The sequence below is a fragment of the Tachypleus tridentatus genome, chromosome 10 (assembly GCF_004210375.1).
Source record: "Tachypleus tridentatus isolate NWPU-2018 chromosome 10, ASM421037v1, whole genome shotgun sequence".
NCBI lineage: Eukaryota > Metazoa > Arthropoda > Merostomata > Xiphosura > Limulidae > Tachypleus > Tachypleus tridentatus.
The window spans coordinates 64,808,125-64,829,553 of record NC_134834.1 but is presented as its reverse complement, the minus strand read 5'-3'; the positions used below and the strand labels follow the sequence as shown (position 1 = coordinate 64,829,553).

Below are 21,429 nucleotides of genomic sequence, written 5' to 3'. Positions count from 1 at the left end.
ACGACACTTTCACTAATTTAAACGCTGCTATCGATGCCATATATATTTATGTACAATGTTAAATAGAGATTGAAATTTAGATATATATCATGTGCAAAAAATACAGTTTTGGTTATGTATTTTATGTTTGGTAATGTTATAGCTGTAGAAAATTACATGCACTAATTGCTATTATGTGTCATAACTTTATTTACTTTATCAATTTTTTTTTTTTAATTTCCAAATTACTTAATTACATTTACTAAGGAAGTATCAACAGTCTGACTATCTCATTCGAGTTGGAGAATTTAATAATAAAGAAGTGGACAAATATGAAGAAGATTTTGAAATAGCAGAAATGAAAATACATGAGGATTTCAACAAAGGTTAGTTCATTCAAGAATAAAACTGAACTTATTTAGTAAAACTTTCCTAAGTAAAATGATATTTTGTATAATGACATTAAAAGGAAATATTGATGTATAAAGATCATTTTGAAAAAACTTCCTGAAGGGTTTCTGTACAGGATGTTAATATTAACCCTTAAATAGTGGGAATGTTGTAGGTAGCATCATCAATTGATGATAACTGCTGTTTAAGGGTTAATAAATGGTAATAAAATGCCCCTTATAAAATAAAGTACTATAGTGAAAAGAAACTAAAAAGGTGAGATATTATACTGTTAATATTACCATCTTTAATGGCCATATGAAGCACTAGTTTCAAAACAAAATAGTGTTTTTTATTTGTGTTGTTACACTACACCATTTCTGAGATGAACGTTTAATGTAATTTTTAAACATTTTTTTCTATATAAAATTACTGTTTATTGGAAAAAATTACTATATAGGAGTAAAAGATATGAAACTGCTGGCCTGTCCACCTTCCTTATATTATAATTACGTTTTGACTTGTATCTTATTATTTATGGGATTGTGGCAGTGTATATATGCTGGATTTTTATATTAAAAAGATCCATGTTTATGTCTTTCCTTACCTTTTCTCACATAAATAACTATTGTTCAGTACTGCACTCTACATGCAAAATTTGTTTTTGGATGCCACAAGCTTTGAAGCATCCATTTATTTTTGAGTTTACAGATTCAAATGCACCTCACATGAAAATCATTATGCAATACACACTCTTGACTCATATGACTCCCTGTATTCAATTCTACCAAAGTATCACTTCTCAGTTGGCCGTACAAATGTTGCAATATTTAGTTTGTACTTCCTATAGTGTTTATTTTTACTTTGCTTTACTATTTATTATGTTGCTTTTGTAATTACCATCAGTTATTTTCAATGTACACTTCACTTATTAAACTGATGTGCAGTTATTTCAGTGTGGAAATATTTTGTATTTCTACCCCATTACAGAATTTGTTCCTTCATCACAAATAAATTTTCTTGATTTCTACCAACACAGTTGTGTTTGGTTATTCATTCTTTTTTGAATACTATGTTACCACTTCAGAGGTTATATTAACATATGTACACAGGCTTCTGATAGCAGTACTCCATGAGAAAAGTTTTTATTTTACTGCATTGGAAGCGTGATCGTCCAATGAGTGGACCTTAGTCAGGCCTCATCACAAGTTTTGGGACTTGCACAAATTGACGTGCAGACTATTGAAAGAGGAGAAGTTATACTGTTGTTGTTTGTTTTCAAATATTACTTTTAATATCATTATCTGTAGGTTTTGGGTTCCATACCATAAGATTCAATAAATTGGTTAGTTCACATATTCAAGTTGCAGTTAGCATCTTTTATCCTGTACCATTTGTCTGGGTTTATCATGTTCTTTGTTACTTTAGGATTACCTCTAATTCATCATAGTGGTGTATCAATCATTAGTCTAACTATATTGTTTTTCTTCCATACATCACATATCATACTTGTTTTATTTTTACTACACACTTTCTTAAGTTTATTCAGTCACGTGTATTTCACTTATGTTATTATTTATCTCTTACCCTTCAATTCATCCTTGTAACTGGATAAGTTACCTTTTAGTATATATGTATGTATATATACACACACACACACACCTATTATTTTTCATGGATGTGTTTTTCTTTCTTGCTTGTAGGTTTATCCCCAGTATAGTTTTGTTTCATTAGTCTGCTCATCCTGGACCATACTCACTCATGGACTACATAGGTAGAGCAGAAGGAACAGCTGCCCATCCTTGCCATGCTGTATACTGAATATTGGTATAGTTTGCTTTTCAACATAGAGTTCGGTTGTCACCCATTGCACTTTCTCATGTGTTATTGCTGCTCTAGACTCTACACTATGCTTTCTCCTCCTTTCTCTTGTATTTGAGTTTGAGAGTCCTACCACTCTCCATTTCTAAGCTGCTGGGGTGGTGGACTGTGGAGATATACACACACACACACACACATATAAATGATTATAAAAAACATTTAGTTGAGAATAGGGTGATTGTATTCTGCTAGTTTACATAATGAGATATCCTTCACTATGTAGCACTGGAGTGTACTGTCAAATGTGTGTAGTTCACACCTTCACTTGGGATCCCTCATTGTACCCCACAATGATGTTGGTTCTTAGTAGCTGTGTTTTGGGTTTAGAATTGATCCAATTAACATAAGTTCTCACATATGTATTACAAATGCCTCTGTTCCTTCACTTTTTTACACCTTTTATATTCCATACTTGTTGTGGGTAACAGTGAGGATTTTTACAGGTGACCATGGATCTTCCTCTTTTGCTCTCCTCCAATGTTCTTATTATTATGAGAAGGTTACAGTGCTTGCAACAATTTGTGTGAAATAATTTACATTACAAAGAAATCTTTTTAATGTCAGATGACAGGTTCCTAGAATGATCAATCAATTTCTCACATTGTTATTGTGTAGGCCATTCCTGGGTTGAAGGAAAGGGGTATGAGATTTCCTCTGGTCTCATAAACTTGAGGTGAAAATTGTATGATTATCTTTCCTACCTCCACGTGGATGTGTGTAGCCAATGGTCAAATTTCAGATTGTAATTGATTTACCTGATGTCATTTTTCAGTAGTTGGGTTTTGGATGTAGTTGACTGGTGTGTACTGTCTGTTGTGCCTAAGCCACTCAACATCTAGGGGCACTTCCTGAGTTCCATTATGAATTGATATTTGACTGACATAGCCAAACACCATTATTTTCTACCAGCTCCTTCAAACAGTAGTTTCAACAACGTTAATACTGTTACATCCTAAAACTCAAAATTCCTCCCCACCCTGTAAGCAGGGATGCAATATCTTTCGTTTTTCCTAGAATTTTACCACTGAAGAAATTCCAGAACAGCATCTCTCCAAATGATATGATTTTAATGTGTATGCTTTCTTACACATTATATACTGTTACGATTGTCAAGCAAAATCTAATTTGATGTCATGTCATATAATGATGAAGCTTCACTGTCTTTATTCCCAGAATTTAAAGATTAGGAATATTAATCATATATACATAAAGTTAGAGAACATTTATTTTACTCATCAAACTTCATAAAAATGAGGCATCAAACCCTATGATTTCCTTGGAACATTTACCATATTGGTGATTGTGATCAGCGATTGACAAATCTCAACTCTGTAGCACAACCACACATGTTTATAGTAAATGATATGGGCTATCCTAGTCCTCCCATTGTTGCAACCAGTAATGCCTCTGTTGAGACTACCATGAAAGGAGAAAATAGAGCATTTGATTTGACTGGGGCAGGAGGGTCACATCAGAATGAACTGACCATATCTTGTTGAGCAGCAAGATAGGCAAAGTTGTGGTATTTTCAAATAAAAACCACTTGTTTCCAGCAAGTATTGGGTAGATTAATCTGCTGATAACTACTGATGCATTCAGGAAATAAGGTGAGTGATTCTAATCAGATAATTAAATCAAGTCTTTCATCTACATATAAAATAATGAGATTGAATAGAATTAGCAAAAGTGAAAACAATCCTCATTACTTGACAAAGAAAAAATATTACTTATGTACTTTCACATATACAAAAGGTAATCACTTCTACTAGGTTGTGCTTAGCTCCTTAGCTTTGTTTCTCTCATGTTTAATCTCTGTAGAACTGAACATTATGAACTCCTATCATGACTAAACTAAAAAACTGACCCTGAAAGGCAAGCTTGGTTTCTTTATCAATTTGACAGCATCACTTCATGACCCTTATTTTCTCAAAGTATCTTTCAATGTTACACTTATTAAACATCAACTTGGTTAGCAGTTTTTGTTAAACAATTGCCCTTGTTTAGTTTGTAACTTTCGTTTGTTTTTGAATAATGATTACTGCTATATAAAAGGTTGTGTCCAATCTCTTTCTTTGTGTTCAAATCAAAGGAAGTTGTGTCTCTACTTTGTAATTCTGTTTCCAGCAACGTTTAGTTATCTTGTGGCTTCATAAAAAATTACTCTAAGAAAAATAAGTGAATCTAGGAATGATCAGGAATTCACCTTGATCTAAATGTCAAGTTCCTAAACATATTATGCACTTCCAGCTTTGATGACATGTCACTGCACGGGCATACACATGTCATTCTTACAAAGATTTATTGACAAGCTTCTTTATAGTATTATTAATTACCATTTTCTGACATTCTTTAAAACCATATAAAAGAGATGTGAATTTATTAGCCCATTTTAATTGTTTATACTGTGGAAAGATGGTTACTCTTTTCTTTGTAAAGGTTTCATAAAGAAAAAAACTAAAAATTTAAAACTTTCAACTGTAATAGCTGATGAGTTGATAGAGTACATCAAGGCTGTAGGAAGCAGTAAGGTTAGTCAGGCTGTGATCTGACCACGTTTTCATGGTATGTACAACTATGCCATATTTATTAAAACTTGCTTCTTTTATTTAATACATTATATTGCATGAATGCAGTATTTATAGTTAAAATGGTTCAAATTCTGTCTTTACATCACCTATGAAAAGGCAAAATGGCAATGGCATGACTAATCCAAAATTTCTTCCTATGGCAGTGTAAATGCTTAACACAAAAAAAATAGGATATCATAATGCACATAGAATTCTTGGCAGGTATCTAGTAATATACTCATAATTTCTGGAGTATAAAAGTCATTTGAAAGCTGATCATCATATGTAATATTGAGTTTTGCTTGGTGGTAAAATATAAAATATTTTCAGTAATATTATTTACTGATGAATGAACAGTATATGAAAATTAAACACTGTTTGTGTGAAAATGATTTGTAGTCACCTAAAAACTATGCACTGGATAGATGAAGTGAAGTAAAAATGTCATAGGCTACTATTCAGTTCTTCATATTATATAGCTGCATGATATCAGATATAGTAAATAAACTTACTATTTTGAAAACTGTTTAATTCCAAAGTCTTAATTCAAGGGAGACTGTATTCAATCTACACTTTGATCAATGTATGTTATTGGTTTGTACTAGTTCTTGAGAATTCCATCCCTCATCAGTAACCATAAACAAAAATTAACCAAAAAGAGATAAACTGGATCTATATCATAAGTTTATTTATTATGTATTCATATTATTATCTTTTTTTTAATTATCTCTATTATTCATCATCTGTTTTCCATGTGCATATACATTGCATAGAAAAACATTACCCAGCAGTCTTGAATTAAGAAAAATTTATTGGGTTTGAGAAATATTAATATATTCTGTAAATGATTCTCTGTATCAAAATAGCTAAAATAAAAGAAACTTTAGTCTCTCAATTTATTCTTTGTTTCATCATGACAGGAACATATTTAAATAATGATATTGTACTGATAAGAATAAAGCCAAAGAATGGTCGAGGGATCCATTTCAACTCGCATGTTAAACCTGTCTGTCTTCCTACATATAACATACACTACCATCCTGGAACAAAATGCATCATCTCAGGATGGGGAACTACTAGTCAAACATCAGGTAAGTGTTTATTTTACTTACCAATAAACATTAATTTTGGGTTTTGTTTCCTTTAATATTTGCATATATGCAACAACATGCAAGTTTTGTAAATTTGAGGATATTAAGGAAGTATTTCTTAAGTTGTTTGCTAAACAAACCAATTGTTATGACTTTTTATGTATTTTAGATGTATGTTGAAATATGTATATACGTATAAGTGCATGCTTTATGTCATTCAGTGCTGTAACTTTCATAGCAATATTTCATTTTATTTGTAATTTAATTGAGAGTAAACCACGAAGCATACCTGATTACATGGCTTTCTAGGTTTAAAAGAATGTACCTACGTGTGTGTGTATATATATAGAAAATGTATATGATATTCACAAAAGTTAAAGGCTGGTGAAGTTTGTTGAACTTTCTACATTTTTAGGTTTTCAATTTTTTTCAACTTCAGCATATGTATCACAGAGGATTACACTAATTCTACTTCAGGTTTGCAAGTTTATGCATGGATAATTCCTTATGTAATATTTTATGAGAAATGATCCAAATTTTGCATGATATAAGGCTAATTTTGACCAATTAAAAAAAATGTATACTGTTGAAATAATGCTAGGCTCATGGAGTATTTTGCTGGTATTGACTTTTGCAAATAGTCTGCAAACTGTTAAAAACCAGTTGATTGGAATTAAAGTTTGTAGGTCTATTAGACTGTTTTAGAAGAACCATATCTAGTCTGAAGTGACACAGATCATAGAAATTTCACAATCTGTAATTAGTAGAAAAATTGGTAAAAGAAGAGTCAGTGTTGAAAGTGGGTGTTGATGACTAACTGTCTTCCATCTAGTATTTCACTGCTATATTAGGTATGACTAGTACAGATAGCCCTCATGTAGCTTTGAAAAAAAAAATCAAAACAAACAAACAAATTGCTTCAATGATCATGCAAATACACTTTAGTCATAAACTGAGGTTTGTTGTGTTACTTGTACATTAATTTCCTCTTATTAAAGTTTTTACTATGGTACACTCATACATATGATCTTGAATAGCTGGAAATTTGATTTTGAATTTAGAAGTTAGTTGAATGTCAATATGTATCAAATTTCTTAACACATATATTTTAATAAAACAAACAACAATACAATTTATAGTAATGGTTATTACAAATAATGATTTATATACAAAAAGTTTAAACACAAACAATATTCATTCTCCTATCTGGTCTGGAACTGAATATTTTATCAACAGTCAAGGTCCACATTAAGCAAATTAATTATAAGTTGTTTCATAGGTACACTTCACTTAGCAAAAATGCTAGCTAGCTCTTTCCTTGTCTGGTCTCATGCAGTTTATAAGCTTACTTTTTATTGAGGAAGATAACTAATGTCTTCATAGAAATGCTAAATAAAGTCTGAAGTTAACTCACTGAAGTTTATAATGTTCAAAATCAATGAATGTTCCCAGTCAAATTCTGCAGTTTTCTGATTAATAAGCATTAATTGCAATTATAATTTCTTAGGTTTATAGTATATTGACTAACTGAGCAACAATGTTTTATTACTGTCTCTGCATCTTGTGATAGCTAGCTTTTATAACCATTAGGCAAGATTCTCGAAAATTCACTTGGCAACAATATTTGAAAATACACTAGTATTTCCATAAAACATATATTGTTGATTCTTACTTTTGAGAATATTCTACAAATTTGGAGAAAAGGCAGGACTTGTGCAATACATATCCAACAATATATGTCACATGCATCAAACCTGAATAAACATAGATATTAAAATAAGTGTATAGCAGTAAATCCATTATACCTCCCTCCTTAGAGAATTAAAAATTAATGTTAGACAATTTTTAACTAAGATATTGTACCATAAAATTACAGAGCATGTGAAAATACATCAGCACAGATGTTATCATCCCCTTTGACATGGATTATCTTCAAATCATATTATTTTAATGTTAACCTCCAATTTACCATCCTTTTGCCCACATTTGATTCAAAAACGTCAGTGGGTTGTGATCAGTGTAAATGACAATAGGTTGTTGTGATACAAATACATACACAATGAAATGTTCTGAAGCTGACATTAAAGTCAGTGTTTCTGTTTTCAGCTGATTAGCTCATTTGATGACAGAAAAATAACAAACAGAATATTCAATACCTTTATTGTCTGATTGTAATAGAATGACACTAGCAATACAATCGTTGGCATCAACAGCTAATGGGAAAGGCTTATCAAAGTCAAGTGCTATCAATACATGGTAAGTGCACAATAAAGATTTGACCTTTTCAAAAGCAGATTGCCATGTTTCAGACTATTTAAACTTTTAATTTTTTTCAGTAGGTTTGTTAATAGTACAGTAATGTCAGCAAAAGTTTTACAAAACTTCTTGTAACAACAAGCCACTCCCAAAAATCTTGTGAAACTTTTCTTCATGGTAGTTGCTGGATAACTTACAATGCAATCAACATTGACCTGAATTGAAGAAACTTGACTTTGGTTTACCATGTAACCTAAGTAAAAACTTTGGTTTTACAAAAAACACTTTTTGCCAAATTTTCAGTGACATTGACTTTCTTAAGCCTCTCAAAAACACCATGTAATACACATAAGTGTTCTTCCATTGTGTTATTGTAAATTACAGTATAATCAACATAAATTCCGACATTTGTCAGATTGTTAAGACATTGATTCATTATTTCCTGAAACGTTGCCTGAGAATTTTTCACCACAGATGGCATTACATTAAAATGATATAATCTATCAGGGGTAATAAAAGCAGAGATTTTTTTCCTTCTGTCAGTTAGAGGAACAACCCAATATCCCTTTAATAGGTCACATTTTGTGTTATATCTGGCTTTTCCAATTATATCAATACAATCCTCCATTCTTGGAATCTTTGTCAAAGCACTTACTGTGCAAAAGTCTGTACAGAATCTAATCAAACCATCAGTTTTAGGAACCAGTACACAAATTGAAGATCACTCACTTCAACTGAGTTTCATAATGCCTTCTCCAGCACATAAGATGTTTCTCTACACATTTTATCAGCCTTGATCGGATTCATGTGATAGGGATGTTGTTTCACAGGAGAAGTATCACCTATAACAACACCATGAACAGTGATGATGGTTTTATTTGGAAGGTTCAGAAATATACACTTATACATATTCAATAAACAAGTTGATTTTTCCCTTCAGGAGGCAAATGATCGAGTTTTGCATCAAGATTGGCCAGAATTTTAGAGTTACTCAGTTTAATGTTGCATTCATCCCCAATATTTTCAAATTTATGGGTGTTTGAGTCAATGACACTGTCATTGATATCAGGAGAACACTCAATGTTTTTGGATGCATCTCAGGTGTGATAAGGCTTCAACATATTGATATGACACAGCTGGGTATCCTTTTGATGGTCAAGTGTTTTTGAACTATGGCCTGTCTTATTGACTTTTGAATAACTTCTTAGGGACCATGGTACCTAGTTTTGGTGGACATACCATAGTGAATATCAATAACAGATTCACCAGTGGTAGAACTCAAATTTAAAGGCAATTCACCTTCTAACAACAATATTGAGTCACCCCACTATTGCGTAGAATACATATTGATATGGGATTAACAGTGTTATTTGTCAAAGACACAGAATCAACAGGCATAAAAGGTCTAAGTTTCTTCCTAATTACATCAGCCTTTTTATCAGTGGCCAAATCAATAACATAAGGTGATCTGGTGAAACTATGTCCATATTTGGACATGAATGCACTGAATGTTGCTTCCTTTTCTTGTTTCTTTTTCAATCTCCAACAATCAGATATCACATGGCCAGGATTTTTACAGAAATGGCAAACAAGCTTTGATGATTTCAAAGAAGTTTTATCCTGACTCTGAAGATTTCAAACTAGAGGAGCTAGATTTTTAGAAGAATCTTCAACTTAGTAGATTGAACAAATTCAGGTTTTTGCTGAGCTGGTAGGAATTTCTTTTTTATGAAAAGTGATTTTATGTGTTAAAGTGTAATCATCAGAAAGAGCAGTTGCTTCCTTTATGTTTCAAATTTTTTTTAATCCAAGTAGGTTTTGAGGTCATCACTTGTACAAAGTTTAAATTCTTCAAATAAGCACAGTTTTCTTAGTTTGTCAAAACTGTTGCCAATATGCATGGAATTACACCATCAGTCAAAATATCCTCTTTTCTCATTAGCAAATTCCATATAAGTTTGTCTATCTTACTTCTGATAACCTTGAAACTTTTGATGATATGCTTCCAGTACTAACTCATATCCTTTGAGAATAGCTTCCATGACTTTATCATAATACATACACTCTTCTATGGAGAGAGTGGTATAAGCTTTTTGTGCTTTACCAGTTAAACCACTCTGTAATAATAATGACCATTTTTTGATTGGCCATTCCATGGTTCAGGTAACTTTCTCAAAGTGTTGGAAATATTTATGAACTTCATTTTTATTAAAATATATCATCAATTGAGTTCAAAGTTCTTAGTTTACCTTGGTCATGGTAAAATGAAATCTAATTTCCATTTCTTTCAGCCTAATTTGTTTCTCAGCTTCAATATGGGCTTGCTCTTTCTCAGCCTCCAATGCAGTCTTGTTTGAATTTTAACTGGCTTTCTGACTTCCAACTTATCTTTATCACTCAACTGTGATTGACTAGCAGAGACACTAGAGTATTCCCCTAATGCTTCCTGAGACAGCAAGTCATCATCGAGTAATATTTCAAAAGTATACTTTTTAGTTCATTTCTTATTATTGGTTTTTTAGCCTGTAATTCTACGATTTTGGCAATTTTGAGCAATTTACTTTTGTTATATTTTTCTAGCTGTTTGAGGGAGGATGATTGAAGAAAACCTTGATAATCAGGCATGATTAAATATTGTTGGCACTGATATATATGAATTGAATTACGATTTGAATTCGAGTTTAGAATAAATTTTGTCTCTGATTCAGATCCCACACAAGCCCAAGTTTATTGTGTAACATATTATTATTTATCTTAGACAAGTCCCCAATTTATTATGTTACGTACACTACATATTAAGATTTCAAATAGCTAGACATTTTTTTTCAATTTAGAAGTTAATTGAATGTCAATGTGTATCAAATTTATAATATTTTCCAATAAGACTGATACTCACAATTTTCTTTCTGAACACAAATGTAATTTAATATACAAATAACAATACAATTTATGATGATGGTTATTGCAAATAGTTTTACAAATAATGATTTACATACAAAACTCTACAAAGTCACAGACAATATTCAGTCATCTGTCTAGTCTGGAACTGAATATTTTATCGACGGTTCAGGTCCTTGGGGCACATATTACTTTTATGTTGATAAACTGATTGAACACACTGTGTAAAGTAAAGAACAATTTTTATTTATGTTGCATATAAAGAAATAATATTCATACTTCCATTAGATAGAGGATGTTTGCCTTTTGCAGGATCAGTGACTCAGCAGATTTCTTTCCGTAGAGATGTTTATTTGTCAATCAACTAACATTAGTAAACATAAAGAACTGTGTGAACCCAATACTTACTTAATAAGGAATGTTGGATTCACTTATAATGACTTGCTTTTTCCTCATAACTGGCCAGTATCAACCAATGTAATAAAGGTTGTAGCCTCTAGATATCATGTACTTAATTAGTGAAAAGCATTGTGGTTATTGATCTTCATGCTTTATTGTGCTATGTTACAGCAATATCTCAATAGGTGGAGCAGATACTATCTCTAAGAGAACAACAAAGGAACAATGATAATTCAAATGAAACCAACTGCACGCTTTTATGCACTACATATTTATGAGAAAACTCTATAAAATAAGAATGAATTAGAATTTCTAAATTAATATAAGAAGGTAGAATGTGCATGACATGTTTGCATATTACAATAGGATATTCCTGATTTTTTGAAATTCGTATTTGCTATCATATAAAGCATATACCATAAAGCAATAGAAGTTGACTGCTATAAAATCCTAGATACTAAATATTTTTGAAATAGATGTTCTTAAATGGGTAAGCATGTAGATTTAATTGATAAGAAGTATACATGGTTCTGTACGTATCACTGTTTTGAATGATTGTATTAGTTAAACATTTATCATGAAACTCTGTTGAAGGAAATATTACTTTATTATGTATTTTTTTTCATAAATGTTTGCTTATTGTTACTTTAAGGAGACACTTAAAGATAGTCATTTGGTGAGAATTAAATCTTGTGGCAAATTGAAATACTTTTAAATTCAACAGCTTGTTTATGAGTTCTTTAACTTCAGGAAGTTAGTAATTTTAATTTTACTTTAATAAGTTGTTTTCAGTGTGTTTAAATCAAGTGTAAACCTGAATAAACTAAATAATATAACCTTTGTGTATTGAGTTTTTGTAATAAAATATTGGTGTTATCACACGGATGGAAGAATATTATTTGTAAACATTGCTCATTAATTTATTAAAGTGTCATACCCGTTATATAGCCTATGTACTTTGAAATGTCTGATTCATGTAACCAAATATATTTTTATGTATTGTACTAATTGTTCAGAAAACTCTAGATGAAATAACACACTGGCATTATCAAGCCACCTGTTGTAGAGCAAAACGTTATTGCTAGGAATAAAAAGAACTAAAAAAATTATATTTATGTAATACTACATCACAGGAAGTTCAAGAGTTTTGTCACCAATTTGTAGTAATATTTACAATTTTAACTTTTTCTCAAGACTCTTTCTTCTAAATGTGACAGATTCTTAACTAACCCAGATTATTCCCTTTTTTCATTAATAATCATTGTTTATTCAGTTAATAGTATGTAAATTGATAATCAAAAATTTCATAATGAGGCTCCCAAAACAAAATAATATTAGTCAGTGATGTTGAGAAACCCACTTGTTGAGAAATTTATATGCAAAAACGGCTCGTTTGGGTTGAGAAAATATTTTACATAGAAGAGCGAACAACATTTCGACCTTCTTCCTGCGAACATTGTTCTCTCTTCTATGTAAAATATTTTCTCAACCCAAACGAGCCGTTTTTGCATATAAAATAATATTAGCATATGTACAGTTAAAATATGCTGATGAATTATTTTCAAATACAGTTATTAACTGAAGACAAAACTTCACTTCTAAATTTTTAGTAGCTGATACCTTAATGAGTACAGTAGTGCCTATCCTGCATATGTTCCAATGCAGAGACTCTCATATTTATGGGGAAGAAAAGATCACAAATGGAATGTTTTGTGCTGGTTATCTTCAAGGAGGAATTGATGCTTGCAAAGGAGACAGTGGGGGACCTTTGGTTTGTAAATTAGGTGGTAGGTATTAAAAATATATAATTAGTTTTTTTCACATCATCTGTAATAGTTTTACAATTTGTTATTTTGAAATTCTATGTAACCAATAAAAAAAGTTTGTTTTTTTTTCAAATGGAAGCATGAAAAAATATTAATCTTATGGAATACAGATGAATTTTATTCATTTAAAGTGATAGGCAAACTTAAAAACTAACCTATAAAAATACTAAAAAATTTTGGATATGTTTAGTTGCTGTTTTTCTGTTATACTTTATTTTAAACTGTTGCTTTAATTTAAAATATTTCAAACATATGTGAATTGTCTGAAAATTATTATATTGGTAATATTAAAATTATAATACAATTAAATATTATGAATTAAACATGTCTGTATGATGAAACAGGGGTCAGCCTTTTGATTTAAAATTACAAACTCTGAGTCTTTTTTTTATATATAAGTAAAAAGTATGTGTTATAAATAAAACTTGATTCTTTAGATGCTTTACTAAATGATTTTTTCCATATTTGTAATTTAGTATAAACATGTTCTTTTACAGTAGAAGTAACAATAATAAGGTTGAACTTTTAATTGTTTTACAGGAATCTATACTCTATTTGGAATCATCAGTTGGGGAAATGGTTGTGCTGTACCTAATAAACCTGGTGTGTACACAAAAGTACAGCACTACTTAGACTGGATAAACACAAATATGGCCAAAATGGAACTGTGAAGTAGCATAGATAAATAAAAGTTGAACTTTGAGTATGATTAGATAATAAAACACCAGTTATGATGGAAAAAGAAGTCCTTTTATTTCAAATGGAGATGTGAATTTTTTTTTAGGTAATGATGTACAAAAACATCGAGCCTTTAATATGAATAGTATAAAAAAGGTTAGAGAGGAACAATAACTGTATCTTTTGATAAGTGTGGCCAAGAAGATGGATTTGGAAATGAGAATGGACAAAACCATAAAGGTTTCAATAGGGGTTGACTAAAAACACTAAATTGTTGAGTGTGTAGGGGAAAATATCTAATTTTTTAATGAAGCTGGACAGAAACATGTTGTTGTTTAGATAGAAATGAGCTAAGAAATATCTAATTTTCAAAGAAATAGGGCAAGAACTGAGTTTGTGGTGAATGTGTATGTCCGTATTCTTGGATAGGTTTATATTTTGAAGGTTTGGAAATTTAAATATATGATCATGATCACAAGAAATGCATGTTTCAATTATAGCATGGAAGCATGCCACATTTTGTGCATTAATTTATTTCATTGTTTTCATATTCAAACGATTAAATGTTAAAAATAGTAGCAATCATTCCATACTGGAAGATTTTATCATTGAAATATATAAACATAATATTTTATTAATAGAAGTGAAACATTCCATCATAAGAAATTTTCTTTTATAAGTAAACCTACATCATTTTGTCTTGTTGTATTTTTAAAAAGTTAAAATCATTTTTTGGTGTTAGATGAACTTTGCAGTTAGAAAACCAAAACAAATGCAAAATAAAAGGTTTCTCTGAAAATTAGAAAATCTTACCATTGTTGAAGGGCCATGAAATACACACTTATTCACTTATTTTATGTGTACACATGTATAAACTGTAATACCTATTGCATAGAATTATTGGGGAAACTCCTGCTTGCTCTCCTTGTAAACATCCCTTGAAATGCAGTAGCTGAACTTAATTTTAGGATGAAAAAAATTTTTTAAATGTGGATCAAAAATGTTTATCAATTAAACAGTTTAATGTTATAATGGAAACTGCACTTTTATATCTTCCTGTGTTTCATTTGTAAGCTTAGAGGCTTATAACACTAAAATTTCAGGTTTGGTCCTTATGGTGTGCAGAAAACAGATAGCACATTGCGCAGCTTTGCAGTCAACATCTAAATATGGTATGAAATGGGAGTTTTTGAGTGATATATTCCCCAAGGAAATTTAGGATATATGGAAGTGGTTTTGGATTTGAGTTTATGGGAGATAAGCTGAACATTAGGTTTTTTATAAGATTTTATGAAAAAGGGGTAAGGGAAGGACTGGAGAAACACACACACACACATAAGAAAACAAGAAGAGCAGTAACTGTAGTTAACAATTTTGACGTGACAAGGTTCTTTAAAGTTATAGGGGATTTGAAGCATTCTCAGTTGTAGTGCTTTTTGATGACTTATTTACTGCTAGTTAAAGATCTTTGTTGTGACTGGTCAGCCGCATAATCATGGTACTGACGGTAACATGTCCAGTCAGTGGGTAGTACTTAGGCACTGTCCCTGTCTTTAATAGTCAGTTAAGTTTGTAAACAGCCTTAGGTGATACTGTTTCTGGGTGGTTAACAACAAACAAAGTGATTTTCAAAGGAAGGGGTAGATTGGAATTAAAGGAAAAGCCCAGGCAATATCACATGGTGCACACTGGCGAAAAAGTTAAGATTTAAAATAAATCTAAGAATGCATCAAATGCACTGGCTCACTTGGCAGTTTTCTGGTGTCCCAGTGAGTCAATCTTCCCCTCTTCATGAGGGTATTATCTTGCCATCTATTGGTGCTAAAACTTTACTGGTTGTAAACTTAATGTTTTCATTTTGTGTTGTCTTGTGAGTTAAGATGTGTAAGTGTTGGATAAAGTCAGGTATAAAGAGAGTTTTTTTTCCAGTGCAAAACAGATTCCACTTTATAGTTCTTTTATCATTGATTCTCTTGCTTTTTGGTAAGAAATAATAACATGACCTTGTGTTGTGTAATTGAAAAACCACAGATTTCCATTTGTTGGACAAAAATATGGCTCCACACCATTTTTAAATATAAAGAATTACAAATCACAGCTTCAGTTATTATGCCACAAGAGCAAAAATTTAATAAGTGAAGGTTAGAAATAAAAAATGGTGTTAAAGGTTAAAAATACCCTTCTGCAAATTGACAAGTTCTTCACTCTCCTAACAATTGTATTTGTAATTATCTCTTACCAGTCAACCAGCTTTCTAAAAGGCAAAGATACTAGTATCAAACACATAATAACAAGCCCCACCTCTGTTCCAGTGTGTCTATGAACTTACAATGCTAAAAAGTGGGTTTCTGTACCTGTGGTGTGCAGATAACAAACAATCTGTTGGATAGCTTTGTGCTTAACTTCAAACAAATGTAATAACAATGTGAGGAAAGAAATATTGTTGTACAAGTACCACAGCCATAGCCATCTACAAGTTGTTATAGAAATTCCACACATTTTTTTTATTGCATACTTGCATTAAAAGAAGTTGTTTGTGAAAAGAAAAAAGCATTAACAATACATGTGTTATAAACACCACATGTACATTTGAGTCAAGTATGTTGTGTCTGATGTAACAAATCAACAAGAACACCCAAAGCAACAGAATCCAACTGTTTTACTTAAGTGAGACCCTGAAATAAAATTGCACATTTTAAATTAATTTGAGAATGAGTTCCAGAATATTCAAAACCACCATGATAAATTTTCCATAGCCTTTACTTAGCAATTTGGCTAATGTTAATAAACATAGTGTTGTCTATTGTGTTAATTTGTTATGTTCACAAGTTTATTTTAATAATTTAGCAAACTGAAAAAAGCAAGCCGAGCGATTTAATAATTTTAATTATACTAATGTTTATGTCCTTTAAAAGTGGCTACATGCAGGCAATATTTGGAATGTCAGACTGAATACTGTCTTCCATTGCCACTAAAAAAAGATTTTACCCATAATGGGCTGTGGGTGCATTATAAAAGGAACAGTCAGATCCTATTACTTGATGTGACAGTTGTTGGTGGCAGCTTGTGTTAAATAGCTGCATTCCTTCTAGTCTATCACTTCGTAATTAGGAAGAATTAAAAACAGACATTGTGCATTTTAGTCTGATAATCTAACAAACAAACAAAAAAGTTTATAAACATTTGTATATTAGGCTTCTGTCAAACTGTTATGAGCAGCTTAATTTTTGATGAGCTAATACTGTTGTGGGCTATGTTTTTAATATTTGAATTAAATATTTGCTACAGGGCATTATGATTACCTAATACATCTAAATGTTTCCTCAGCTGTAATCAACATATATTGAAATATCAACTTTGGGGAAAATAGTGTGATATTTAAAAGCATAAGTGAATTAATTAGTAATAATTGTTGTGTCAGGTAGTGAGTTAATTATTTGTTTCTATTGTTTCTTAGTACATATAAATTTAAAGAGAGAATGAATCAATAATAATGAGCATCATACCAAATGAAATTGCAACATTTTAAAAAGGTTTTATTGATATAGTTTCATTTCAGTTTTTCTTTAGCATTACTTATATTAATTTGAAAGAGATGTATGAAAAGATATGTTATATAATAATCCTCTTTCAATATAAATTAAAAATATGCACTGAAAATGTTATATGCCCACACAAAGGTCTTCACATAATTGATCATTTAATAGAGAAACATAAGACAGTTATGAAGTTAGGTGAATAGAAAACGTTTCTTGCAGTATGAAGCAAAAACCACTTCTGGTTGAAAACAAAACACTGAGAGGTTTGAAATCTTAGTTGTCCTGAGATTCCAGAATTTATGACACTTAAATAGAATTTTCATGCCAATTTTTGGATACCAAATTTTAAGAGTTCATGAATTATGTTAGGATTTTAACAATATTCTTTACAATAGTACAAAATAAATGCAACATATATTATTTATTCATAGATGATAAACACTGAGTTCAGAGTTTTCAGAAGAAGTAGGTGTCACTTAGGAACTCACTTTAACTGTTTCAGAACTGATGGGCTATATTTATCTCAGAGTATGTTTTTACAGAAGTAATGGAATCAATATATCCACTTACAAAATATTGAACATAGCATTCCAGTACTATACTGTAAGAGTAATTAACGCCTTTTATTTCAGAAATGGAATAATAAAACTTTGATTGTAGGATGTTATTACATTATTTCCAGCATATAATGTCTATATAACACATTTGCACAAATAGCATCAGAGATTTATTTCATCCAATAAGGTTTTTGGGACTAAAAATTTGAGACAGATCTCGGAAACCATGCATGGAAAAACACAAATGTATAAAGCATTCCTTATGCATTCTAGGTGACTTATTCCTTCTTATTCTATTTCTATTTTAAGCATATAAAAGTTGTATTGAAAAGTTCATTTGGAAATAGTACAGGAAATTGACAGGTGGTCTCCAGCTATTTAGTAGACTGGACTTGCCAGTAAGGCATGATTAAGTAATATTAGATTATGTACTTTAAGTTTTACTTAGAAATAAATGTTACATTTATGGTAAAAATATATGTTGTTAACATTTTCTGTCACTGGATGGTTCTTTCAGATCATTTACTAAAAAGTCCCTTACATAACAATAACGAATTAATTTATTTATTAAATAATGTTTGCTACAGTGCAGGTTAAGTTCATTTATAGGCATTATTTCATAAATGACATTTCAGCAGAAATTCTGAGAGTAATGGTACTATTCCTAGTTTACAAATAAATTTACTGTTACTACTTGATAATGTGCTAGTTAACTTGCTGATGAGCTAAGTAGATGAACTAACTCTCACTTGCCAACTGACAATATATTGAACTGCACACTGAACACTCAACACTCATCTAATATTTATGTTATACCTTTACATTTATGTACAATGCAAAATTTCTAAATTATATAGATGCCTTAACAGGATACATTGCATCATCATGTAATAATGTGCTTCATCTAGAAAACAAATATCCAAATTAATACGTTAAACATATACCTTACAACACTGGCCCCTTCCTAGAAAGTAACAATCTTAATAGATAAATAAAACAGTATGCTAATCCTCTAGAAATGGCCTCAGAAGGAACTCGGGGATTTTCAGCAAGCTAATGTTTAACTTTCAAATGCCAAAGTCTTCTCTAATGTTACCCAACTCACCTATCTCTCACTAACACAATTCTGCAGATACCTGACCTACTGGATTCTGTAAACCACATCACTAATTTTTTAGTACAAATCACTGCCCTTTCCAACATCTGCTTAACTTTGGAGTTCATACTTTCTTGCAGCAGGAATTGTTTAGCACAGCTTGTTACATTAGTAAAATCCAGTCATATCATAGCAACATTCATCTGATAAAATGATTTAAAAGTATTGGTTGGATATTTACACTATGCTGTTAGATGATAAATAAAAGGCTGTTAAGCTGGTCTTTTTTTCTTTTTTTTCAAGGTTCTTGCACATTTCTACACAAGTAGCCCATTGTGTAGCTTTGTGCTTAACTTCAAACAAAAGCATTTTTTTTAAACTCTTCAGCACCTTCTTAATATCTAGGTGTTCAGCTACTGAAAGGTTGTGGAGATGACAGAGTTCTTTGGAATATAGAGACTGTGAAAATGCCAACAGTATTTGTTGTTTCTGTCCACTGATATCTCATCATTGTCATAATAACAAGCCCTCTTGTGAATAAAATAAATCCCACTGTGCCCAGTATGTTTTTGTTTATGAGCTGTATGGAGCAATTATTTGCCATGAGGGTTTTACTGATATACTTAATAACTATTTCCCAACTTGCATTCTTTGCCTAAGAATCTTTTATTTGAGTGTCAAAACAAATTAGTTCCTCACCATATGTTGTGTATGTTCCTTTTTGACTATACGATGCTGTATTTTAGGTTGATTATCTTTACCATCATATATTTCTACCTATTCACAGAGTTTAAATTCTTTATTACACACTTCATAATAATGTATCAATATTTCCATGTTTTCATGCAGGGTGATGCATGATGTTAAAATTTTACTCCTGAAGATTCTGGAGCCACTTCAATGTTATATTATTGTGCATAAACCTTGTTCTGTCTTATTGTTTATTTTATTTATTCTGTGTAACTAGTTATGCATTGCTTCCTTCCTGCAACATTCATTGCCTTGTTGTAGGAAACTGTAACGTTATTTTCTGTGTAGTACTTGCCATAACACTGCTTCAACAACAAAATCTAAAATGAGTGGATCTTCTAAAGTTGGTTATGATAATACAGAAGTAGTAGTTAGTTCTTTCTTCAGTGTGATGAATGCTTGTTAAAAATTAGTGGTCTAACAAAACTTATTTGGCTTCATAAGTAATTTGTGTAAAGGATGTTATGTGTCACATAATGATGTTAGAAAATGACAGTAGTAAAAGCATAATCCTCAAAATTCTTCTTACTTGAAGTTTTTAGAATGGGGTGGGGTCAATCTTATATGGGTGTGTAGATACTCTCTGCTGACTGTGTGTCAAGAAACTAACTTGTTGATGTGCTGATTCACACATTCTTAAAGTTCTTAGTTCTTCATAAGAAATATCACAGGTTTTCTTATATATAATTATATCATCCAAATAGATTAGTATTATGTTCAAGGGTGTTGCAGAGAAAGCAAATCAATCATTGAAATGTGTAAGATACATTACATAAAACAATGGTAACACAATAAGTTGTTGGAATAGCTTTTGTGAAGTAAAGGTTTTTTCTCTGTCATTTTTTTTTTTAAATTTCATCTTGCCAATATCCATTCTTCGTATCCAACATTAAATAACATTTTGTTCTACATAAATCATCTAAAGTACAGAAAATCTTTGGCAAAGGATGAGCAACTTCATTCTCTATTTGATATTCCATGGAGAACCTTTTGGAATCATCCTTTTTTCTTCACAAATATCATGGATGAAGCCCATAAACTGATGCTCAATTCTATCACATTTTGTTCCTTCAAAATTTTTATCTCTGAAATACTCAGCCTTTGCAAGTAAAAGTCATCTGACTAACATATAGAGGATGCATCTGAAGTATTAATCTTTTCAAATGTTTATTTTGTTTAATTCATGTTGATTTGGCATCAGACTTACTGTATTTTTTCGGTGTATAAGACTCACTTTTTTCCAAAAAAATGGGTCTCAAAACCCTCCTGGATCCTATGCACCAAAGCTCAAAAAGTTTATTCTAAAGAATAATAAAATATTATGCTGATGTTGAACAAATAAATAAATGATAACTGTGAAAAATATTTTTCTCCCTGAAGATATTCCTGAAAATAGGGGTGCATCTCATACAACGAAATATATGGTGTTTCATGTTATCTCAAAAGTGACTATTTCTGATGTTCTTTGATATGGAGTTACTACTACACATCTTACACTTAATTCAAATTTTAGGGTTTGTTG

At 31.0% G+C, this 21,429-nt stretch overlaps 1 protein-coding gene across 6 annotated transcripts in view; it reads left to right on the top strand.

Moving 5' to 3' along the window:
- LOC143229459 (neurotrypsin-like) overlaps positions 1 to 14,029 on the top strand; it is a 70,327-nt gene extending 56,298 nt beyond the window's left edge. For all 6 annotated transcript variants that reach the window (XM_076461802.1, XM_076461801.1, XM_076461800.1 and 3 more), the window contains 4 exons: positions 247 to 365; positions 5,738 to 5,908; positions 13,072 to 13,248; positions 13,828 to 14,029. In XM_076461802.1, the coding sequence (XP_076317917.1) occupies positions 247 to 365; positions 5,738 to 5,908; positions 13,072 to 13,248; positions 13,828 to 13,958 (598 nt within the window). In that variant the 3' untranslated portion in view covers positions 13,959 to 14,029. The remainder of the gene's footprint in view (positions 1 to 246; positions 366 to 5,737; positions 5,909 to 13,071; positions 13,249 to 13,827) is intronic.
- The last annotated feature ends 7,400 nt before the right edge of the window (positions 14,030 to 21,429 follow it).